Source organism: Nyctibius grandis, chromosome 10 (genome assembly GCF_013368605.1).
Source record: "Nyctibius grandis isolate bNycGra1 chromosome 10, bNycGra1.pri, whole genome shotgun sequence".
Taxonomy (NCBI): Eukaryota; Metazoa; Chordata; class Aves; order Nyctibiiformes; family Nyctibiidae; genus Nyctibius; species Nyctibius grandis.
The window spans coordinates 13822657-13846362 of NC_090667.1; the positions used below are offsets into that span (position 1 = coordinate 13822657).

Genomic DNA, 23706 nt, shown 5'->3' on the forward strand with positions numbered 1-23706 from the left:
GCTGTGAAACAGGCTGAAGGAAACAGTGATGTTCCCTCCCGCATCTTGGGAGAAACACTTCTTTCCATCAGTGACGTTTCTCCTCTCAGAGACAGAGTGAGGTCTAAGACTGACAATTCCTTGTCCCATCATTAGACAGGACAATCAGAACGTAACCTGGAGGGATGTCCTTTACCCCTGCTGAGGGAAGGGATGCAGATGAGTCAATAGAAGCATCTCATTTGTGGGTTTGTAGTCCTGGGGCTAGAAGGGGATTCAGCTCCCTCCCATGCACAACACAAAAACACAGGAGGTGCAATTCCCCTTGCCCAGTGAGGGTGGAGACACATCTATATGTCATGACTGATGCCTCCACACAGATGGAGCTGCTGAAGGGAGAGGCTGGAGTGCAGATCTCAGGCTGTGGTAAGTGCCTTGATCTTTCGCCTGGGGCAGGGATGGGCAGCAGCAGACCTGCCTGTATTAGGTGTGCCCAGGTGGAGGACCTGCTGCATCAGGTGGCTGAGCTGCAGGAGGCAGTGAGGAGGCTGCATAACATCAAGGAGGCTGAGAAGGAGTTGGATAACGGGGCCTAAGTGCAGTCTGCAGTGGTCCCACAGTCCATGGCCAAATAGCCGAACCCCCCCCACGAGCAGCACACACAGAAGGAAGAGGGATTAAAACTGCAGGAGAATGGAGGGTCGTAAAGGCAAGAAACAGCAGGAGAAAGTGACTTCCTCCAAGGCCTGAGGTGCCCCTGCAGAACCACTTCAGTCCTCTGCAGTCTGAGAAGGAAAGACCCGCCACATCAGGAGAGACACTGGAGCCCAGTAAGGCAGCCCAGTGTTCTCCCTGTATAATGACCAGTGCTACCAAGAAAAAGCGACAGGTGATAGTGGGAGGTGACTCTCTACTGAGAGGCACAGAGGGGCCCGTCTGCCTACCTGATGCGCTCTCTAGAGAGGTGTGCTGCTTACCGGGGGCTCGCATCAGGGATGGCACGGAGAGACTGCCGAGCCTAGTACAGCCCTCAGACTATTACCCGCTGCTGCTGTTTCACGGGAGAACCAGTGATACAGCCAAGAGCAGTCTGAGGCATATCAAGGAGGACTACAGAGCCCTGGGAGCAGTGGTAAAGGACTCTGGGGCCCAGGCAGTTTTCTCATCAATCCTCCCGGTCAAAGGGAAGGGGACTAAAAGGGACAGTCGAATTAGGGAAATCAACACATGGCTACAGGACAGGTGCCACTGCCAGGGGTTTGGCTACTTAGACCACGGGACTCGTTTCGAGAAACCTGGTCGTCTGGCAGCCGACGGGGTCCATCTGTCAGAGAAGGGCAAGAGTATCTTGGGTCATAGGCTAGCCAAGCTGGTAAAGAGGGCTTTAAACTAGATTTGCCGGGGGAGCGGATCCTCAGTCTATCCCAATTCAGCCAGTCCGATGCCAGGGCCAGTAATAGGCACCCAGAGCCTGGAGAAGGATGGCAGGTCAGCAGGAGAGCACTGGAACAGCAGTGGAAAGGAATTTCAGGCCGCAAGGCAGCTTCGTCGGGGGCCCAACTGAAATGCCTCTATGTAAATGCACGGAGTATGAGGAACAAAAAAGAGGAACTAGAGACGTGCGCATACCTGCAAGGCTACGACCTTATTGGCATCATGGAGACGTGGTGGGATGACTCTGAAGACTGGAGCATTGGAATGGAGAGATACAGGCTTTTTAGGAAGGACAGGCAGGGAAGACGAGGAGGGGGTGTTGCGCTCTATGTCAATGACCAGTTCGAGTGCCTGGATCTCTGCCTGGGGAGGGAGGAGGAGCTGACGGAGAGCTTATGGGTCAGGATTAAAGGGAGGGCAGGGACAGGAGACATCATAGTGGGCGTCTGCTACAGGCCACCTGACCAGGAAGACCGAGTGGATGAGGCTGTCCACAGACAGATAGGTGTAGCCTTACGTTCACAGGTCCAGGTCCTCATGGGGGACTTCAACCACCCTGACATCTCTTGAAAGGAAAACACAGCTGGGCACAAGCAATCCAGGAGGTTCCTGCAATGCGTGGATGACAACTTCCTTCTCCAAGTGATAGAGGAGCCAAGGAAGAGAGGTGCCACGCTGGACCTTGTTCTCACCAACAAGGAGGGGCTGGTGGGGGACGTGAAGCTCAAGGGCAGCCTTGGCTGCAGAGACCATGAAATGGTGGAGTTCAAGATCCATATAGCAGCAAGGAGGGCATGCAGCCAGCTCACCAGCCTGGCCTTCAGGAGAGCAGACTTCGGCCTCTTCAGGGACCTGGCTGGGAGAGTCTCTTGGGATAAAGCCCTGGAGGGAAGAAGGGCCCAAGAAAGCTGGTGAGTATTCAAGGACCACCTCCTCCAGGCTCAGGAACAATGCATCCCGACAAAGAGGAAGGCAGGCAAAACAGCCAGGAGGCCTGCATGGATGAACAAGGAGCTCCTGGATAAACTCAGGCACAAGGAGGAAGCCTACAGAGGGTGGAAGCAAGGGCAGGTAGCCTGGGAGGAGTACAGGGGAATTGTCCGAACAGCCAGGGAGCACGTTCGGAAAGCTAAAGCCCTGATAGAATTCAGTCTGGCCAGGGATGTCAAGGCCAACAAGAAATGCTTCTATAGGTATGTCAGTGTTAAAAGGAAGACTAGGGAAAATGTGTGTCCTCTCAGGAAGGAAACGGGAAACCTGGTTACCTGAGATATAGAGAAGACTGAGGTACTCAACGACGTCTTTGCCTCAGTCTTCACCGACAAGTGCTCTAGGCTCACCACAAAAGTCACAGATGGCAGAGGCAGGGACTGGGAGGATGAAGAACCACCCACTGTGAGGAGAGAAAACAACGGACTCCACACGATTCAATATGAATCAAGTGAAAGCCATTTTATTAAGCAAAACTATCCCTTTTTATACAATTTTTACTTTCCCTACACGCGATCACACATATTCTTATTGGTTATAATTCTTGTCCACGAGGCAGTCACGCGGCTTAGCGAACTATTGATTGTTTTATGCAATATAGCAGGTCTCTTATGATTGGTCCTTCTTACTCCGCTCTTCATCGGTTATTTTTCGCTGATTTCTCAGTTCTTAGTTGCTTAACTGCTGATTTCTCGTTTTCTCTCCTCAAGGCTACTGACTCCTCAAAGTTGCTTGTGCTGCTTGCTACGTGCTTAGTCCCAGGTCTCACATGGCTGGCTCAGTACATGTCCGTTTTCCTCCAAATATGTCCCTACACCACTGTGGGAGAAGATCAGGTTCGAGAGCATCTAAGGAACCTGAAGGTGCACAAGTCCATGGGACCTGATGAGGTGCATCCACGGGCCCTGAGGGAACTGGCGGATGAAGTTACTAAGCTGCTATCCATAATTTTTGAGAAGTCGTGGCAGTCTGGTGAAGTTCGCACTGACTGGAAAAGGGGAAACATAACCCCCATCTTCAAGAAGGGAAAAAAAGAAGACCCGGGGAACTACAGGCCAGTCAATCTCACCTCTCTGCATGGCAAGACCATGGATCAGATCTTCCTGGAAACTATAGTGAGGCACACGGAAATCAAGGAGGTGATTCGTGATAGACAACATGGCTTCACTAAGGGCAAATCATGCCTGACAATTTTGGTGGCCTTCTACAACGGGGTTACAGCACTGGTGGATAGGGGAAGAGCGACTAATGTCATCTACCTGGACTTGTGCAAAGCATTTGACACTGTTCTACATGACATCCTTGTCTCTAAATTGGAGAGACATGGACTTGACGGATGGACCACTTGGTGGATAAGGAATTGGCTGGATGGTCACACTCAAAGAGTTGCGGTCAACAGCTCAATGGCCAAGTGGAGACCAGTGATGAGTGGCGTTCCTCAGGGGTCGGTATTGGTACCGGTCCTCTTTAAAATGTGTGTCGGCGACATGGACAGTCGGATTGAATGTGCCCTCAGCAAATTTGCTGACGACACTAAGCTGTGCAGTGTGGTCGACACACTGGAGGGAAGGGATGTCATCCAGAGGAACCTTGACAGGCTTGAGAACTGGGCCTGTGCAAACCGCATAAAGGCCAAGTGCAAGGTCCTGCACGTGGGTTGGGGCAATCCCAAGCACATATACAGGCTGGGCAGGGAATGGATTGAGAACAGCCCTGAGGAGAAGGACTTGGGGGTGATGGTTGATAAGAAGCTCAACATGAGCCGGCAATGTGCGCTTGCAGCCCAGAAGGCCAACCGTATCCTGGGCTGTATCAAAAGCAGCGTAGCCAGCAGGTTGAGGGAGGTGATTCTGCCCCTCTACTCCGCTCCCGTGAGACCCCACCTACAGTACTGCATCCAGCTCTGAGGCCCCCAACAGAAGAAGGACATGGAGCTGTGGGAACAAGTCCAGAGGAGGGCCAGGAAGATGATCAGAGGGCTGGAGCACCTCTTCCATGAAGACAGGCTGAGAGAGTTGGGGCTGTTCAGCCTGGAGAAGAGAAGGCTCTGGGGAGACCTTATAGCAGCCTCCCAGTACCTGAAGGGGCCTCCAGAAAACTGGAGAGGGGCTTTTTACAAGGGCATGTAGTGACAGGACGAGGGGGAACGGTTTTAAACTGAAAGAGGGGAGATTGAGATGAGATATGAGGAAGAAATTCTTTACTGTGAGGGTGGTGAGACACTGGCCCAGGTTGCCCAGAGAAGTTGTGGATGCCCCCTCCCTGGCAGTGTTCAAGGCCAGGTTGGATGAGGCCTAGTGGAAAGGTGTCCCTGCCAATAGCAGGGGGGTTGTAACTAGATGATCTTTAAGGTCCCTTCCAACCCAAACCATTCTATGATTCTATGATTTTATGACTCCCCACTTCTACATGGGACTTATTAGACCATATCCAGAACCTTGTGTTCAGTTTTTGGAACCCTGGTACTGGAAAGGTGCTGGCAAGCTGGGGCAGGTTTAGTGAAGAGCCCTGAATATCGTCAGGGGGCTGGATCACTTTCTCTGTGAGGAAAGGCTGATGAAGCTGGGCTCGTTCATCCAGGAGAAGGAGTGGGTGAAGGATATCTCATAGCAAAGGGGGCCTCACCTTTTCCACCATATGGCCTACCATGCATCGAAACAAGCACTGGTCATCCTGGGAGAATGTACAGTCCTCTGTTCTTGGAGGTTTTCAAGACCCAACTGGATTAAGCTCTGAGAAACCAAGTCTGAATGTATACGTGACCCTGCTTTGAGCAGAAGGTGGGACTACAGAGCTCTCAAGGTCTACTCTGAACCGAAACTGTCATATCATCCTATGATCTCTGGTTCCATATCTGATCAGCAGATGAGAGAGCAGATGAGAGATCAGATATTTATGGGGCAAGAGTCCTCCTGTGGTTTATGTGACCAGATAAAACAAGTCAGGTAAACATCTCCTCCACTTGTTTGACTGTAAGGGGAGCCTTGGAGTCACAACCTCAGACATCTCTATATAACACCTGGAGCTCATTGCAACCAGCTTCAACCACCTCAAAGGCCATGGTCTGGACCCTTAAGTTCCCACTCACAGGTTTTGGGCATTAGGGAAGCTGAATGTCACCTGTGACTATTAAATACATTCCCTGTGTTCATGGACAGCAAGGAGTTTCTCCTTCTAGTGCATTCCCATGTCACAAGGATTCTTCGCCAGGAATTTGTCTCCCTTTCTTTTAGACAACTGCTTTTGGGTGTCTGCCTGCTCTTTCTCGTAGAAGCTCCTCTTACAACTGACAGGAGGCCTTGACCCTCCTTCAGTGTAATTGATCCTCACAGCACTTTTAAATCACTTGGTTCCTTCACTGTCTTGTCCTCCAGGCACCTCCTCAGCCCACACACAGCCTGGCCATCAGCTCAGTCCTGGGGTCTCCTTTCCAAGTGAACCCCCTCCAAGTCCAAGTCTCACGTCTGGTTCTGAGCCTACTTTGGCCCAAGGTGCTCTCCTGAAAGTATGGGTAAAACCGAGCAAGGTTCAGTGACCTCTGCAGTATGCCAGTGCTGTCCCAGAAGGCTCTGTGCTGTTGTACACACCTACCCATCTGTAGACTGTACCTTAGTGCACACACCGTGGACTCCTTTGCAGCATGCTATGAAAAACCTTCTGGCTGGGAATGATTCTTCACAAGATCCTTTTGGGAAGGTTGAGCTGCCAAAGCAAGCCTGCAGATGATCCCTTTTGTGTCCAGGACAACAGGAGGGTTGCTGCCCATGAAATCTGTAGTTCTTAACAAGGCTGTTCTAAGTCCCAGATGACTGATGAGAGAAATGGTGGGGTTGTGGGATGGTGACGAAGACTGCCCATGGAGTGTCTGACATAAAGGGTCTTGATTTCCCTCCATATTTGGACTCTGGAAATACTCTTTTTCTGTGTCAATTAAGAGGAGAATTGCTGATATCACTTAATGTGTAAGTAGATCAATGAAGTGGAAAAATAATAAATCCTTTCATATTGGTTTTTATTATTGAAATCTTTTAGCTTTGACTACACTCCTGAAATCGCCCTAATTAACCAGAAATGAGCTGAGGAATGAAGGAAAACGGTGCATGGAGACTTGGCTTGTCAGGGCATTTTGTATGTTATGGAGCCCTCTGGTGCCGAGTTCCTGAACTGCAGATCTTGAGCGACTGAACAAGCCTCTGAAGTGAGTCAGGAGCAAACCTCCAAGTTTCTGAGGGGGTTAGCGAGTCCCACTGAGCCATCACTGAAGAGACCATGAAGGCAACATACACACAAGGTGATCTCCCTGAAGAAGGAAGTCAGAGATGATGGGTCCTCTGCTGAATGAGGCGACAGCCCTGATAACCGAGGATGCAGAGAAGGCAGAGTTGCTGAATACCTTTCTTGTTTCGGTCTTTAATCCTAAGACCCGCCCTTGTGATCTCCAGACCCTGGATGTAGGAGAGGAAACCTGGAGGTGGGAAGTGTCTCCACTAGTCAGTGAAGACTGGGTTAGTGATCAGTTACAGAAATTGAATACACACAAGTCCATGGGCCCTGATGAGATGCACCCAAGAGTGTTGAGAGAACTGGCTGATGTTGTTGCTCTACCACTCTCCATCATTTTTGCAAGATCGTGGCAAACAGGAGAGGTGCCTGAGGACTGGAGGAAAGCCAATGTCACTCCAGTCTTCAAAAAAGGCAAGAAGGAAGGTCCAGCAAACTACCGACCAGATAGCCTAACCTCCATCCCTGGAAAAATGGTGGAGCGGCTCATTCTGGAGGTCATCTGTAAGCACATGGAAGAGAAGAAGGATATCAGGAGTAGTCAGCATGGATTTACCAAGGGTAAAACATGCATGACTAACCTGATAGCATTCTATGATATTGTGACTGAATGGGTAGATGCAGGGAGACCTGTGGATGTAGTCTACCTTGACCTTAGCAAGGCATTTGACACAGTTTCTCATGACATCTTCGTGAGCAAGCTCAGGAAGTGTGAGGTAGAAGAACAGACAGTGAGACGGATTAAGAACTGGCTACACAATAGAGCCCAAAGAGTGGTAATCAATGGTGCCAAGTCCAGCTGGAGACCAGTAACTAGTGGAGTCCCCCAAGGATCAGTGCTGGGTCCAGTCCTGTTCAACATCTTCATCAATGACCTTGATGAAGGGACAGAGTGTCTTCTCAGCAAGTTTGCTGATGATACCAAGCTGGGAGGTTTGGCTGATACACCTGAAGGTTGTGCGGCCATTCGGCATGATTTGGACAGACTGGAGAGCTGGGCAAAGAGGAACCTAATGAGGTTCAGCAAGGATAAGTGCAGAGTCCTGCACCTGGGAAGGAGGAATAAAATGCATCAATACAGGTTAGGAGGCCATCTGCTAGAAAGCAGCTCCATGGAGAAGGACCTTGGAGTCCTGGTGGACAACAAGTTATCCATGGGACAGCGATGTGCCCTTGTGGCCAAGGAGGCCAATGGTATCCTGGGGTGCATTAAGAAGAGTGTGCCCAGCAGATCAAGGGAGGTCCTCCTCCCCCTCTACTCTACCCTGGTGAGACCTCACCCGGAGTATTGCGTTCAGTTCTGGGCTCCCCAGTTCAAGAGGGACAGAGATCTACTGGAGAGAGTCCAAAGGAGGGCTACGAGGATGATTAAAGGATTGGAACACCTGCCTTAGGAGGAAAGGTTGAGAGCCCTGGGGCTTTTTAGTCTGGAGAAGAGAAGACTGAGAGGGGATCTGATTAATATGTATAAATATATGAGGGCTGGGTGTCAAGAGGAAAGGGGCAACCTCTTTTCACTTGTGTCCTGCGATAGGACAAAGGGCAATGGATGCAAGCTAGAGCACAGGAAGTTCAACCTCAACATGAGGAAGAACTTCTTTCCTGTGAGGGTTACAGAGCACTGGAACAAGCTCCCCAGAGAGGTTGTGGAGTCTCCTTCTCTGGAGACTTTCAAGACCCGTCTGGATGTGTTCCTGTGTAACCTGCCCTAGATTGGTCCTGCTCTGGCAGGGGTGTTGGATTCAATGATCTCCAGAAGTCCCTTCCAACCCCTAACATTCTATGATTCTATGACTCTATGCACCAGGAGACAGGAGGAGAAGGAAGTTGAGGAGGATGATGCACGAGGAGACAGGAGGAAAAGGCACCAGGAGACAGGAGGAAAAGGCACCAGGAGACAGGATGAGGGGACTGAGGAGGAGGAGGAGAAGGAAGAGGAAGAGGAGGATGCAGAAGGAGACAGCAGGTGTAGTAGGCGGAGTAAGTACTAGGAGACAAGAGGAGGAGGAGGAAGATGCACAAGGAGACAAAAGGAGGAGGATGCATGAGGAGACAGCAGGAGGAGGAGGGGGTTGCATCAGGACACAGGAAGATGATGATGATGAGGAGGAGGATCATAGAATCATAGAATGTCCTGAGTTGGAAGGGACCCACAAACATCGTCGAGTCCAACTACTTTCTTGTAACATTCTTAAAGAGCAGCTGGTGAAATATGGGCTGGATGAGCAGACAGCGAGATGGATTGAAAATGGGCTGAATGGCCAGGTCCAGCATATGGTGATAACTGGCACAAAGTCTACTGTGTGTACCCCAGGAATCAATACTGGGTCCAGTCCTGCTCATTAATGATCTGGATGAGGAAACAGATTGTCCCCTCAGCCAGTTTGCAGATGACATTAAACTGGGAGGAGTGGTTTATATGCCAGAGGGTTGTGCTGCCATTCAGAGTGATCTTGACAGGCTGGAGAACTGGGCTGACAGAAACCTCATGAAGTTCAAGAAGGGGAAGTACAAGGCCTGGGGAGGAATAACCCCAGGCACCAGTACATGCTGGGGGTCAACAGGCTGGAAAGCAACTATTCAGAGAAGGAAGGGTTGAGTTCATGGCGGACATCAAACTGACCATGAACCAGCGATGCACCCTGCATGGCAAAGACCAATAGGATCCTGGGGTGCATTAGGAAGAGTTTTTCCATCAGGAAGGTGAGGTAAGCCTTCCTCTCTGTTCAGCACTGGTGAAGTCATGTCCAGAGTGTTGTATCCAGTTCTGGACTCCCCAGTACAAGAGAAACATGGACTTTCTGAAACAAGTCCAGCACAGGGCCAAAAAGATGATGCAGGGACTGGAGCATCTCTCCTAGGAGAAAAGGCTGAGGGAGCTGGGCCTCTTCAGCCTGGAGAAGAGAAGGCTCAGGGGGAAGGGAATGAAGAAGAGGGAGCCAGGGTCGTCTCAGCAGTGCCCAGTGACAGGACAAAAGGCAATGGTCATGAATTAAAACACAGGAAATTCCTCTTGAACACAAGAAAACCCTTCGGTACAGAGGAGGTCAAGCACTGGAGCAGGTTTGCCACAGAGATTGTGGAGTCTCCATTTTTGGAGGTATTCGAAGCTGGACTGGACACAGTTCTAGGCAGCCGGCTCTAGCTGACCCTACTTTGAGCTTAGGGGTTGGACTAGACGAGCTCCAGATATTTCTTCATACTTATATAATTCTGCGATTCTGCAAATCCCACCTCCATTAAAGATCATGAAGGGTCATGAAGGGTCGGAAGGACGATCCAGGGAACTATAGGCCTGTCAGCCTGACCTCGGTGCCAGGCAAGGTGATGGAACAGATCATCCTGAGTGCCATTACATGGCACATGCAGGACAATCGGGGCATCGGGGCCAGCCAACATGGATTCATGAAAGGCAGGTCCTGCTCGACCAACCTGGTCTCCTTCTATGACAAAGTGACCCGCTTAGTAGATGAGGGCAGGGCTGTGGATGTAGTCTATCTAGACTTCAGTAAGCCATTCGACACTGTCTCCCACAGCATCCTCCTGGACAAACTGGCTGCCCGGGGCTTGGATGGGTGGACTCTTAAATGGGTTAAAAACTGTCTGGATGGCCGAGCCCAGAGAGTGGTGGTGAATGGGGCAAAGTCCAACTGGCAGCTGGTCACTAGCGGTGTTCCCCAGGGCTCAGTTCTGGGGCCGGTGCTGTTCAATATCTTTATAGATGATCTAGACGTAGGGATTGAGTGCACCCTCAGCAAATTTGCAGATGACACCAAGCTGGGTGGGAGTGTGGATCTGCTGGAGGGTAGGAAGGCCCTACAGAGGGATTTGGACAGGTTAGATAGATGGGCTGAGACCAATGGCATGAGGTTCAACAAGAACAAATGCTGGGTCTTACACTTCGGCCACAGCAACCCCATGCAGCTCTACAGGCTGGGGGAAGAGTGGTTAGAAAGCGGCCCGGTGGAAAGAGACCTGGGGGTGCTGATCGACAGCCAGCTAAACATGAGCCAGCAGTGTGCCCAGGTGGCCAAGAAGGCCAATGGCATCCTGGCCTCTATTAGGAATAGTGTAGCCAGCCGGTCTAGGGAAGGGATCGTCCCTCTGTACTCGGCACTGGTGAGGCCGCATCTTGAATCCTGTGTCCAGTTCTGGGCCCCGCACTTCAAGGAAGGTGTTGAGGTGTTGGAGCGAGTGCAGAGGAGGGCGACCAAGCTGGTGAAGGGTCTGGAGGGTTTGACCTACGAGGAGTGGCTGAGGGAGCTGGGGTTGTTTAGCCTGGAGAAGAGGAGGCTCAGAGGTGACCTTAGTGCAGTCTACAGCTACCTGAAGGGAGGTTGTAGTGAAGGAGTTGGCCTCTTCTCCCGGGCAACTAGCAATAGGACAAGAGGACATAGCCTCAAGCTTCGCCAGGGGAGGTTCAGGTTGGACATTAGGAAGAATTTCTTTACAGAAAGGGTTTTTAGACATTGGAAGGGTCTGCCCAGGGAGGTGGTGGAGTCACCATCTCTGGATGTGTTTAAGAAAAGACTGGACATGGCACTTAGTGCCCTGGTCTAGTTGACAGGGTGGTGTCAGGGCAACGGTTGGACTCGATGATCCCTGAGGTCTCTTCCAACCTGGCTGATTCTGTGATTCTGTGATCATGCATAAACTGAAGGGACTCCTCCCACAGCTGCCCACCTTTAGCCATGGTATGCTAAGCATCAGAAAGTCTGGGCCCCTGTAGAAGCCCTGCCGGTTACTGCTGTGCCCTGGTGTGTGTCAGCTGGGGTCTGACACTTGGAAGAACAAGGCGTTGTGCTCACTACATAAAGATTTGGCCTGCTCTATCACCTGGGTATTTTGTGGGAAGTAGTAACAGCTGGAGGTGTTGGTCTATTGCAAAGAATTAATGATGAGAGACAAAGCAGTCCGCTTAACTCCATGCAAGAGGATAGCTATGGAGAAGTTGAAGCTTTTTTCAACTAGATGCCAGATCAGAGCCTTCTCTGCAGACATGGTACCCAGCCAGGCAGTCTGTAGCCTCTGTCATTGCAGGGGCTTTGTCTACCCCAGGGCATGACTGGATTTGTCCTTCTAAGCTCCTCAGGATGACAGAGTTGCCCTCCAGTGTAGCATCTGCTTCCCTCAGTTTGATGCACATTATTGGTGAATGTCAGTCATCAGTAAGACCTGGGGTCATTGATCCCTAGACATGCTTGGGGTGCTTAAGTAAGGCTCTGTCCACTTCTTCACCCTGGCTGCAGGTTCTTTATCTCCCACCATGATGTTTTCCTCACTGGCCTCTCCTCTGACCCTCACCCACAAGAGATCATCCAACCTGTTGCCCATCCCTTTGGGGAACTCCATGCACTCGAGCAGCTCCTTTACACAGAGGGCTTACCCCTTGTGTTCTTCCTGAAAAGGTCCTTGGGTATAGACATCCTGAGATCCAAGAACAATGATAATCATTGGTCCGTTCCTTGATTGTACCATCAATGTAATGAGTACAGGACAGGGGAGAGAAGAACCAGCAGAGTTTGGGAGCAGGGACACACAAGTGCAGACCTTGGTGGGACAGGCTTCATATTCATGCTCTGCCTGTATCTAATGGGTGGAGATTGTAGAATCAGAGAATGTCCTGAGATGGAAGGGACCCACAAGGATCATTGAGTCCAACTCCTGTCCCAGCATAGGGCAGCCCCAGAATTCACACCATGTGTCTGAGGGCATTGTCCAAACGCTTCTTGAATGCTGTCAGGTTTGGTGCCATGACTGCTTCCCTGGGGAGGCTGTTCCAGTGCTCCACCACCCTCTGGGTGAAGAACATTTTCCTAATATCCAACCTAAACCTGCCCTGGCATATATTCCTGCCATTCCCTCGAGTTCTGTCACTGGTCACCAGGGTGAAGAGGTCAGCGCCTCCTCCTCCTCTTCCCTTTGTGAGGAACTTGCAGACCGCAATGAGGTCTCCCTTCAGTCTTCTCTTCTCCAAGCTGAACAGACCTACTGACTTCAGCCGCTCCTCGTATGGCTTCCCCTCTAAACATTTTACCATCTTTGTGGCTCTCCTCTGGACACTCTCTAGTATCTTCATATCCTTTTTCTACTGTAGTTTGATGTCCTTGTTCTGTTGAGGTGTCCAAAACTGCACACAGTACTCGAGGTGAGGCCGCACCAGTGCAGAGTAGAGCCGGACAATCACCTCCCTCGACCGGCTAGCAATACTATGCTTGATGCACCCCAGGACACGGCTGGCCCTCCTGGCTGCCAGGGCACACTGTGGGCTCATGTTCAACTTGCCGTTGACCAGAATCCCCAGATCCCTTTCCATGGGGCTGCTCTCCAGCCTCTCGTTCCCCAGCCTGTATGTACATCCAGGGTTGCCATGTCCCAGGTGCAAAATCCGGCACTTTCCCTTGTTAAACTTCATGCAGTTGGTGATCGTCCACCTTTCTAATTTATCTAGGTCTCTCTGCAGGGCCTCTCTGCCCTCGGGAGTGTCAACAGCTCCTCCCAGTTTTGTGTCATCGGCAAACTTGGATAGTAGTCCTTCAAGTCCTGTGTCCAAATCAATAATGAAGATATTGAAGAGCACTGGCCCCAAGAGGGATCCCTGAGGAACCCCACTAGTGACAGGCCGCCAGCTCGGTGTAACCCCATTTACTGTAACTCTTTGAGACCTACCCATCAGCCAATTGTTCACCCATTGCATTATGTGTTTATCCAGCTGTATGCTGGACATTTTGCCCAGGAGGATACTGTGAGAAACAGTATCGAAAGCTTTACTGAAATCCAAAAAGTTCTGTGATTCTCTGCTGGAGAGAGCCATTTGTGGATGTGTGCGCTTGTCTGTGCATCGGGGAATGGGGGGGATGAGGGAATCCTGAGGACAGCTCCTGCACAGATGGAAGGTCTAAGACCAGCTCCAGGAGGGATCCGTACTGTCTGTGTGTCTCTATAGGTGTACATCTTACACTAACACAGCCTGGCATGCAAACAGCCCAGCCCTCATTTCCCTTTCTCCACTGACTGTGGTTTGGTTTGGCCTAGAGCCATCCTGAGGTCCCTTCCAGGATGAGTGACTGTGCCTTTCCTTCCACCACAGGTCTTCCTGTCACGATGATAGGGAGAGCACTCATGTTCCCCAAGACCACAGAATTAAGCAGACATGAGTTTAGTCCACTCAGGTGTGGGTTTTTTCTCCCACTCAAGCCATTGACACAAGGCTGCTAGGCAGGTTACCCCAAACAGGCATCATCATATTCTGAGCTGAACTTTTGCTTTTCCTTTTCCCTCTTTCTCTCTCCCAAGTTCTTCCCTTTCATCTCCCTCCAGTGAGATGTGGTGTGGCCACACCTGGACTAGTGTGTCCCTTTGCAGTAAATCCTGCTCTAGACAGGAGGGGAAGAAATGGAGAGTGCCCACAGGAGGTCTGCACATGTCCTGTACTTAAGGCCCCAAGCACCATCTTTGTGACACCTTCCATCCCAACACAACTCCAGGAACACTCTGACCCTGGACAACCACAGTGCTCTCCAGGCAGCTCCAGATTCCCCTGCCAGAGGATGGGTGTCTTCAGTGTCACCTGTGGGAAATCCCTGGGTACATCCCTCAGTTACACTCACAATCTTACCTGTCATGAGATACTGACTGCTGACTCCTAAATCCAGTCCTATGTCTCTAAAGGGTCACAAAAAGACACTAAGCTTTTTAGTCCTGAACACATGGTGGAAGAGGAACTACAGGGGTGCAGTTCCTCAGGCCTCTTTGGAGAAAAAGCCCAGCATGAAAGCACTGCAATGAGGAGATCACATTCTATTAGAGAGATGCAGTGAATGAGGCCATCTCTGAGTCACTGTTAGACACACTTTAATAAGGGAAGCAGGTGACACAAAGTAGGTACGTGTCTCAGGTGTAGTGACACAAATGCAAACGTATGTGTAGGAACAAACTAACCATGAATGAGAATAACAAAAGCAATAATGATAAACACAACAAGGAAAAATTGAGACCAAAATACCAAACAAACAAACAAAAAAAACCAGGATGGCATCAGATGCTGTAGGAGTCATTTGTGGAGAGAAGTGGTAAATTTCTCACTCTTGAAAAAACATCTGTGGAATCACTTTCTTAATGGCATCCTTGAGTTCCTTGTTCCTCAAGCTGTAGATGAGGGGGTTCACTGCTGGAGGCACCACTGAGTACAGAAGAGCAACCATGGTGAGGAGATGGAGGGGGCTTCAGGTGAGCAAACATGGCAGTGCTGAGAAACAAGGAGACCACGGCCAGGTGAGGGAGGCACGTGGAAAAGGCTTTGTACTGTCCCTGCTCAGAGGGGATCCTCAGCACGGCCGTGAAGATCTGCACATAGGACAGCACAATGAAAACAAAACAACCAAAAGCTAAACAGACACTAACCCCAAGAAGCCCAACCTCCCTGAGGTAGTAGTGAGAGCAGGAGAGGTTGAGGATGTGGGGGATTTCACAGAAGAACTGGTCCAGGGCATTGCCTCAGCAGAGGGGTAGTGAAAATGTATTTGCCATGTGCAGCAGAGCATAGAGAAACGCACTGGCCCAGGCAGCTGCTGCCATGTGGACACAAGCTCTGCTGCCCATCAGGGTCCCGTAGTGCAGGGGTTTGCAGATGGCAAAGTAGCGGTCATAGGCCATGATGGTAAGAAGAGAATACTCTGATGTCATCAAAAAGAAAAAGACCTGGGCAGCACATCCTGCATAGGAGATGGCCCTGGTGTCACTAAGGGAATTAGCCATGGATTTAGGGACAGTGGTTGAGATGGAGCCCATGTCAAGGAGTAAGAGGTTGAAGAGGAAGAAGTACACTGGGGTGTGGAGGCGGTGGTTGCAGGCTACAGCAGTGATGATGAGGCCATTGCCCAGGAGGGCAGCCAGGTAGATGCCCAGGAAGAGCCAGAAGTGCAAGAGCTGAAGCTCCCGCCTTTCTGCAAATGGCAGGAGGAGGAACTTGGTGATGGAGCTGCTGTTGGACATTTGCTGCCTCTGGGAATGGGACACTGTCATAGGAGAAAAAGACAGTGACAAGTTAGGGGAGACTTCTATAAGCAAAATCAAAGCCATTTCCCACAGTCTCCCCCCCTGTAACACACTGACATCCTTTTGTTTTTCTAGGAGACCTTCCTTCAGCTCTGTGGCTGGAGTCCTGTTTGGTGCTGGCCACGTGTGCAATGAAGAGCAGGGCATCTGCCCATCGGCTCTCAATCACCAGCCCTGCTCTGCAGAAGTGTGGAGGGGCAGGGACCGGTCCTGGTGTTCAACTTTGTCCTGTGAAACTATTGTTAACTGCCTGTCAGCATCTGCACCCCCAGAGCTAAGGAACAGGGGTGGCAGAAGGCAGTTTAAGAGTTCTAGGTTCTTTTAGAGCTCCCCCTCCCTCTGCCCTGGTGAGTATTCTTGGATGTCAGAAACCCTCAGCATTTCTGCTGCATTCAGGGAGAAAAGAGCGAGTCCTGCGAGGCAAGAGGATTGGCTGTGGCTTAGTGCAGAGTGAGAGGAACTGGTCTGTCCCTCTGTCCTGTTCCCAGTTTCTGTGGGCTTGCACCTTTCTGACATGGAGAGTCATCACACTCCCACGTTACCCTGAAAAACAACCAGACTCTTCTGAGAGCAGAGGGATCCACTGCAGACCACTAAATGTCTCACCCATTCTCAAGGTCTCAGCACCCCACTTCCAGCCCACAACACTCATGCCTTATTTCACCAACCCAACAGCATTTCCTCAGTTACAGAGGCTTTGCATTCTCCTTGGGGCTTTCAGATAAAACAGAGGTGCTATGAGATAGTTTTGCATTGTTGAGGGCAGCTCGCAGCTTGGAAGGACATCTCAAGGGGACAGCCAAGTGTCCAAACCAGGGCATCTCAGTAGGAGTCAGCTCATATCCCAGCCCCACAGACTGTATTGACCAGATCCCACAGGTGAGAGGAAAGCTGGGACACTTGTTCCCATGGACACACCTACATGAAAGGTCCCCCAAGATCAATGTGTGACTCCGCAGCTGAAACTCCACCTCCCCAGAGAGCCTGGCAGCAAGAATGAAATAACCACAGCAATGACACAGACAAGGATTTAAATGCGGTGAAACCAGAACAAACAGCTGACAGCAGCGGCAGCAGCGGCAGCGGCGACAGCGACTCGAGGTTAGTGCGGGGGCGAGGGCGACATCGGGCTTAACCGGGCGGTTTTCGTACTCTGGCCCCCCCCCGAGCGCCCCCCCCCGAGCATCAGCCCCGAGCTGCTTCCCCCCCCACCCCGGACCCGGAGGTTCCCGGCAACGAATCAGGAGAGGAGGGGGCGTAGCCGGAGGCACCGCGGGCGATTTAAACGCACCACCCCCTGTTGACTGGGTGATAAAGAGCTTCCTGGAGGTCAGGGACTAGTCCCTGCCCAGAGGGGAGAGACTCAGCTGTGACTGGGTGTGTCCCAGGGCAGGAGAGGCTGCAGCCGTTTGCAGTTCGTTGGGGGAGGGCGCTGACTCCCTCCCAGTGCACAAGGCGAGGAAGGTGCCAAGGAGCTGTGAACCAGGGGTGTCACCAGCAGGTATTTCCCAGCTCAGTGAAAGAACAATGGTATCTACCCGGCGGAAGAAGACCAAAATGGATGTGGGAACCCAGACAGAGCTCCCACGGAAGGAGGCGATGGTGCAGGTCACAGGCTGCAGGGAATGCTTCAGCATCTCTGTGGTGACAGGGGGCTGTGTGCGCTGTGAGCAAGTAGATGATCCGCTCAGCCGAGCGGCACAGCTGCAAAGTCAGGTTGAAAGGCTTCAAGCTGAAGTAGAAAGGCTTAGGAGCATTCGGGAGGCTGAAATGGAGATAGACTGGTGGAGCCAGGCTCTGCCTTCCCTGCAACAAAAATAGGAGCACCTGCCGGAGAGCTCCCAGGATGGAGGGACCCCTGTACTCTGCCCCTCTCAGGTGGAAAACAATAACCTAGAGGAGAACAATAACCTAGAGGAGAGGAGTGAGTGGAGGCAAGTCTATGGCCGTGGCAAAAGGCGAGTGCCCTCCTTGCCTACCTTGCCTCCACAGGTGCCTCTGAGCAATAGATATGAAGCCCTAGTGGAATACAGCCAGTCCAATGGGGATGTGGTGGAGAGGCAACCTATATCAGAGGTCCCACCACAGTCAGAAAAACCTGACAGGCGTATAGCTACCTCCTCCACAAGGAAGAAGAGAAGAGTTTTAGTGGTTGGAGACTCCTTCCTAAAGGGATCTGAGGGCCCAATATGCAGAGCTGACCCCCATCACAGGGAGGTCTGCAGCCTGCCTGGAGCCCGAATCAGGGATATCACCAGGCAACTCCCCAACCTGGTGAAGGCCACAGACTACTACCCCCTGCTGATCTTCCAGACAGGTGGGGAAGAAGCTGCATCCCGTAGTCTGAGGGGGATGAAGAAAGACTACAAGGCCCTAGGACGGTTGGTGAAAGAGTCTGGGGCACAAGTTGTTTTCTCCTCCCTCCTTCCATTTTCAGGTGATGACGTGGGATGGAATAGTAGGATTCTCTCTGTTAATGCCTGGCTACAAGACTGGTGCTACAGGCAGGGCTTTGGGTTCTTTGATAATGGCTGGTTTTATAAGACACCAGGCGTGACGGTAATACATGGGAAAGGTTTATGTCGTAGGGGCAAAAGGGTTCTGGGACAGGAATTAGCAGGGCTCATTCGGAGAGCTTTAAACTAGATTCGAAGGGGGACGGGTTAGTAGCTGGGCTTGCACCACTGGGGCAACGCTCTAGTGTTGAGGTAGACCAGGAGGCCTCCCATCCCCCTGGGGTGAAATCGGTGTACTCAGCTCGCTCCCTGAAATGCCTGTACACCAATGCACGCAGCATGGGGAATAAGCAGGAGGAGTTAGAAATCCGTGTTCGGTCGGGGGGCTATGATCTAGTGGCAATTACAGAGACTTGGTGTGACGCCTCACATGACTGGAATGTGGTCATGGATGGCTATGTCCTGTTCAGGAAAGACAGGCCGCTAAGGAGAGGTGGTGGAGTTGCTCTTTATGTGAGTGAGCAGCTCGAATGTATTGAGTTCTGTCCAGGGGCGGATCAGGAGCGAGTTGAGAGTTTGTGGGTGCGAATGAAGGGGCAGGCTGGCAGGGGTGATACTGTTGTGGGAGTCTATTACAGGCCACCGGATCAGGATGAGGAGGGTGATGAGGCCTTCTACAGGCAGCTGAGAGCAGCCTCGCAATTACAGGACCTGGTTGTCGTGGGGGATTTCAACTCCCCTGATATTTGCTGGGAGGCCTACTCAGCCAGCCATCCCCAGTCCAGGAGGTTCCTCCAGTGCGTTGATGATAACTTTCTGATGCAAATGGTGGATGAGCCAACTAGGAGAGGAGCTTTGCTGGATCCGATCCTCACTAACAAGGAGGGTCTGGTTGAAGAGGTGAAGGTTGAGGGCAGCCTTGGTTGTAGTGACCATGAGATGGTAGAGTTCAGGATCTCATGTGGCAGGAACAGAATAGCTAGCAGAATTGCAACCCTGGACTTCAGGAGGGCCAACTTTGGCCTTTTCAAGCAATTGCTAGGGGAAATCCCATGGGACAGGGTACTAGAAGGTAAGGGGGCCCAAGAGAGTTGGTTAGCATTCAAGGACTGCTTCTTCCGAGCTCAAGATCAGAGCATCCCAGCAGGTAGGAAGTCAAGGAAGGGTACCAGGAGACCTGCATGGTTAAACAGGGAACTGCTGGGCAAACTCAAGTGGAAGAAGAGGGTGTACAGATCATGGAAGGAGGGGCTGGCCACTTGGGAGGAATATAAGTCTGTTGTCAGAGGATGTAGGGAGGCAACTAGGAAAGCTAAGGCCTCCTTGGAATTAAACCTTGCAAGAGAGGTCAAGGACAACAGAAAGGGCTTCTTCAAATACATTGCAGGTAAAGCCAACACTAGAGGCAATGTAGGCCCACTGATGAATGAGGTGGGGGCCCTGGAGACAGAGGATAAAAAGAAGGCGGAGTTACTGAATGCCTTCTTTGCCTCTGTCTATACTGTTGGAGGCTGTCCTGAGGAGCCCCGGCCCCCTGCGGCCCCAGAAGAAGTCAGGATAGAGGAGGAATCTGTCTTGGTAGATGAGGGCTGGGTCAGGGACCAATTAAGCAATCTGGACGTCCATAAATCCATGGGCCCTGATGGGATGCACCCGCGGGTGCTGAGGGAGCTGGCGGAAGTCATTGCTAGGCCACTCTCCATCATCTTTACTAAGTCGTGGGCAACGGGAGAGGTGCCTGAGGACTGGAGGAAAGTGAATGTCACTCCAGTCTTCAAAAAGGGCAAGAAGGAGGACCCGGGTAACTATAGACCGGTCAGCCTCACCTCCATCCCCGGAAAGGTGATGGAGCAACTTGTTCTTGGTGCTGTCTCTAGGCACATCAAGGATAGGGGGATCATTAGGGGCACTCAGCATGGCTTCACCAAGGGAAAGTCATGCTTAACCAACTTGATAGCCTTTTATGAGGATGTTACCCGGTGGATAGATGATGGTAAAGCTGTGGATGTGGTCTATCTCGATTTCAGTAAGGCGTTTGACACGGTCTCCCACAGCATCCTCGCAGCTAAACTGGGGAAGTGTGGTCTGGATGATGGGGTAGTGAGGTGGATTGTGAACTGGCTGAAGGAAAGAAGGCAGAGAGTGGTGGGCAATGGGACAGAGTCCAGTTGGAGGCCTGTGTCTAGCGGAGTCCCTCAAGGGTCGGTACTGGGACCAGTACTATTCAATATATTCATGAATGACTTGGATGAGGGAATAGAGTGCACTGTCAGCAAGTTGGCTGATGACACCAAACTGGGAGGAGTGGCTGACACAGCGGAAGGCTGCGCAGCCATTCAGAGAGACCTGGGCAGGCTGGAGAGTTGGGCGGGGAGAAATTTAATGAAATATAACAAGGACAAGTGTAGAGTCCTGCATCTGGGCAAGAACAACCCCATGTACCAGTACAAGTTGGGGACAGAGCTGTTGGAGAGCAGCGTAGGGGAAAGGGACCTGGGGGTCCTAGTGGACAGCAGGATGGCCATGAGCCAGCAGTGTGCCCTTGTGGCCAAGAAGGCCAATGGCATCCTGGGGTGGATTAGAAGGGGTGTGGTTAGCAGGTCGAGAGAGGTTCTCCTCCCCCTCTGCTCTGCCCTGCTGAGGCCGCATCTGGAATATTGTGTCCAGTTCTGGGCCCCTCAGTTCAAGAAGGACAGGGAACTGCTAGAGAGAGTCCAGCGCAGAGCCACGAAGATGATGAAGGGGGTGGAACATCTCCCTTCTGAGGAGAGGCTGAGGGAGCTGGGTCTCTTTAGCTTAGAGAAGAGGAGACTGAGGGGTGACCTCATTAATGTTTATAAATATGTAAAGGGCAAGTGTCAGGAGGATGGAGCCAGGCTTTTCTCAGTGACATCCCTTGACAGGACAAGGGGCAATGGGTGCAAGTTGGAACACAGGAGGTTCCACATAAATATGAGGAAAAACTTCTTTACGGTGAGGGTGACCGAACACTGGCACAGGCTGCCCAGAGAGGTTGTGGAGTCTCCTTCTCTGGAGACATTCAAAACCCGCCTGGACGCGTTCCTGTGTGATATGGTCTAGGCAATCCTGCTCCGGCAGGGGGATTGGACTAGATGATCTTTCGAGGTCCCTTCCAATCCCTAACATTCTGTGATTCTGTGATTCTGTGAAGTGGAGAAACAAGGGAAAATACAGAGAGGGTCTGGCTGGGAGAGGCCAGGGCAGAGGCAGCCGGGCCCTCAGGACAGCATTACCCTGACCCAGCTGTGCACGCCACCTCCCACACACCAGCATTGCCGGGCAGCTGCTCTCAGCCCCTGTGCTCTGCAGAACGAATGTGGCACGTGGCTGGAGGGACCACCACGGCTCTGCTGGAGCTCTGGCTGAACAGGAGGGGCTTCATGTCCTGGACCCCACAGCCCTGAGGGCAGAGGCTTTGGTGGGTGGGAGAGGAGGCAAGGGGGCTTGCTCAGAGGAAGGGGTCTGCATTGGAGGGGGTCACATGGAGTTTTCTGAATTCTCCCTCCCACAACATTTCTGGCTTTAGTTTCCTCTCATTCCCAGATCATATCCCTGCTGCCTGGAGATTTTCCTCCTGGGTGGTGTTTCCCTATCAGCACTCACAGACCCCATTGCAACCTCTGTGCACTCACCTACACAAACCTGCCTGTTTGCAGGGCACTGGCTGCATGCATGTTCCTGTTTGGAGGTTCAGAAGGGCGGAACACCCTGATGGGTCCAGTAAAGGTGATGCTGGTGCTGTCCATGGGCAGAGGAGTGGCTGCAGGCACTTTAGGAGGCTCCTAGAAGACCTACTGACCACTCAAAGATACAGCTGAGGAGTCTTAATGACTTGTTCAAACTTGATGAGCCCTTTTCTATTTCTCTTTTGCTCTCCCTCCATCCCCCTCCTCTCCCCTGCCCTGAGAGTATGAAAAGAGGCTCAGAAAATCTCTTTATCATTAGAGTAAACCCTACCTTGAACTTGGTCTTAAAACATCTCCTTGGAAGTTTCCTAGTGCTAATCTAGATCTGTGAGCAGCCCTGGCGCATGCAGCACCCTCTCGACAGCAGAAGGACCCTGCCCTGCCTGGGGTCACTCCTTCCATCCACAGCTTCTCCCTGCAGCACCAGAGGGAGCTCCCCGGGTAGGCTGAGTGCTGACCCTCGCAGGCAGCAGATTCCCTGCCCCGGCACAAAGACCCCTGGGGTGGAGGAACCCTGCTCTGAAGGACAGCCCTGGGCACCCCTGGCTGCACACCCCTGCAGTTGTCCCCAGCAGAAGGCAGCCGTCATGCTCTGTCCCTCTGGCAGCGCAGCAGGGAAGCCCTGCTCTGGAGCATGTTCTTCTCCTCTGTAGGTAGATTAGGGTACGGCGACCGGAAAATCTCGGGCTGTAACGGAAGGTAGGCGTGGCGAAAGGAGCAGGATGTGTCATTATCGTGCGAGTTCGTACGGGACAAGACGACTATATAAGGCTGTTGCGCAGTTAAATAAACGCCATTTGTTGCATCCTTGCATTGGTGTCAGTGCTCAATGGCCCTGGGGTGCGGATAGCCTCAGGCCAGCCAGCAACCGAACGGAGCTTGCTGCAGACAAGCGGCAACAAGTGGTGACCCCGACGTGATTGCTGGGCTGGCGGACCGCAGGCGGTCGGAGTGGGTTCGCGAACCATGGAAACCTTGATAAAGGTGATTTCGTTACTGGGCGGGGAATTTAAGATTTCTGTGAAATCGAAAGACGTAGCCCAGTGTGTGGACCGTCTCGTTAAAGGGCGGGGCGGTGGCAGGACTGGCTGATTGTTTACAGCCGAATACCTGGGAGCGGTGCTTGATGTAGCTCGCTGAGCGAGCTATGGCAGCGGGTTCTGCCAAAGAATTAAAAACATGGGGAGTTATCTTGTGGCTGCTACGGACTGCGCGGGAGGACTGGGCGACATGGGATGCGGCTCGGACGTGTTTACATGGGGTCTACCCTGACCAATACAGAAGTGACAGTGGTGAAACTCCTCCAACATATACTCTCTGAGAGAGGAATTAAATATGACGAAGCTGCGTTAAAGCAGTTACTGTTTTGGGCAAAAGATAAAGGACATTTTACAACCTTTAATGATGTCTTTGAAGTGCCTTTATGGGAGAAGATTGGTGACTCTCTCTGGAATGCGGTGTCAAGTGGTGATAAGGAAGCCTTTAAATTGTCTGCTACATGGAGGCTGGTTAGTGAAGCATTAAAAGGAATAAAAGCAGAGAGAGAAGTCACACATACAGCTTTTATGGCTTTAGGACCACAGGCGCCTACTACCCCCTCACTGTTTGCGGGACCAACACCTCCCACGGCCCCAGTGGCTGTACCGGTGGCAGCTCCTTTATCACCGTGGGTACGGACGGCTCCGAAAAAAGCTGAGGAGCGGGGAGTGAGAAAAATAGATACAGATCCATCAGAACCGGTAGTGCGCCCTAAAACATGAACTCGATTTGAACTAATTGATTCAGATGCTGAACAGGAGACT

The 23706-nt window shown here is 51.8% G+C and overlaps 1 protein-coding gene across 1 annotated transcript in view; it reads right to left on the reverse strand.

Moving 5' to 3' along the window:
• Window positions 1-14765: 14765 nt before the first annotated feature.
• LOC137668065 (olfactory receptor 14I1-like) overlaps window positions 14766-23706 on the reverse strand; it is a 50847-nt gene continuing 41906 nt past the window's right edge. The window contains exons 3-4 of the mRNA XM_068409361.1: window positions 15240-15701; window positions 14766-14866 (exon numbers count right to left, since the gene is read on the reverse strand). Of these exons, the coding sequence (XP_068265462.1) occupies window positions 14766-14866; window positions 15240-15701 (563 nt within the window). The remainder of the gene's footprint in view (window positions 14867-15239; window positions 15702-23706) is intronic.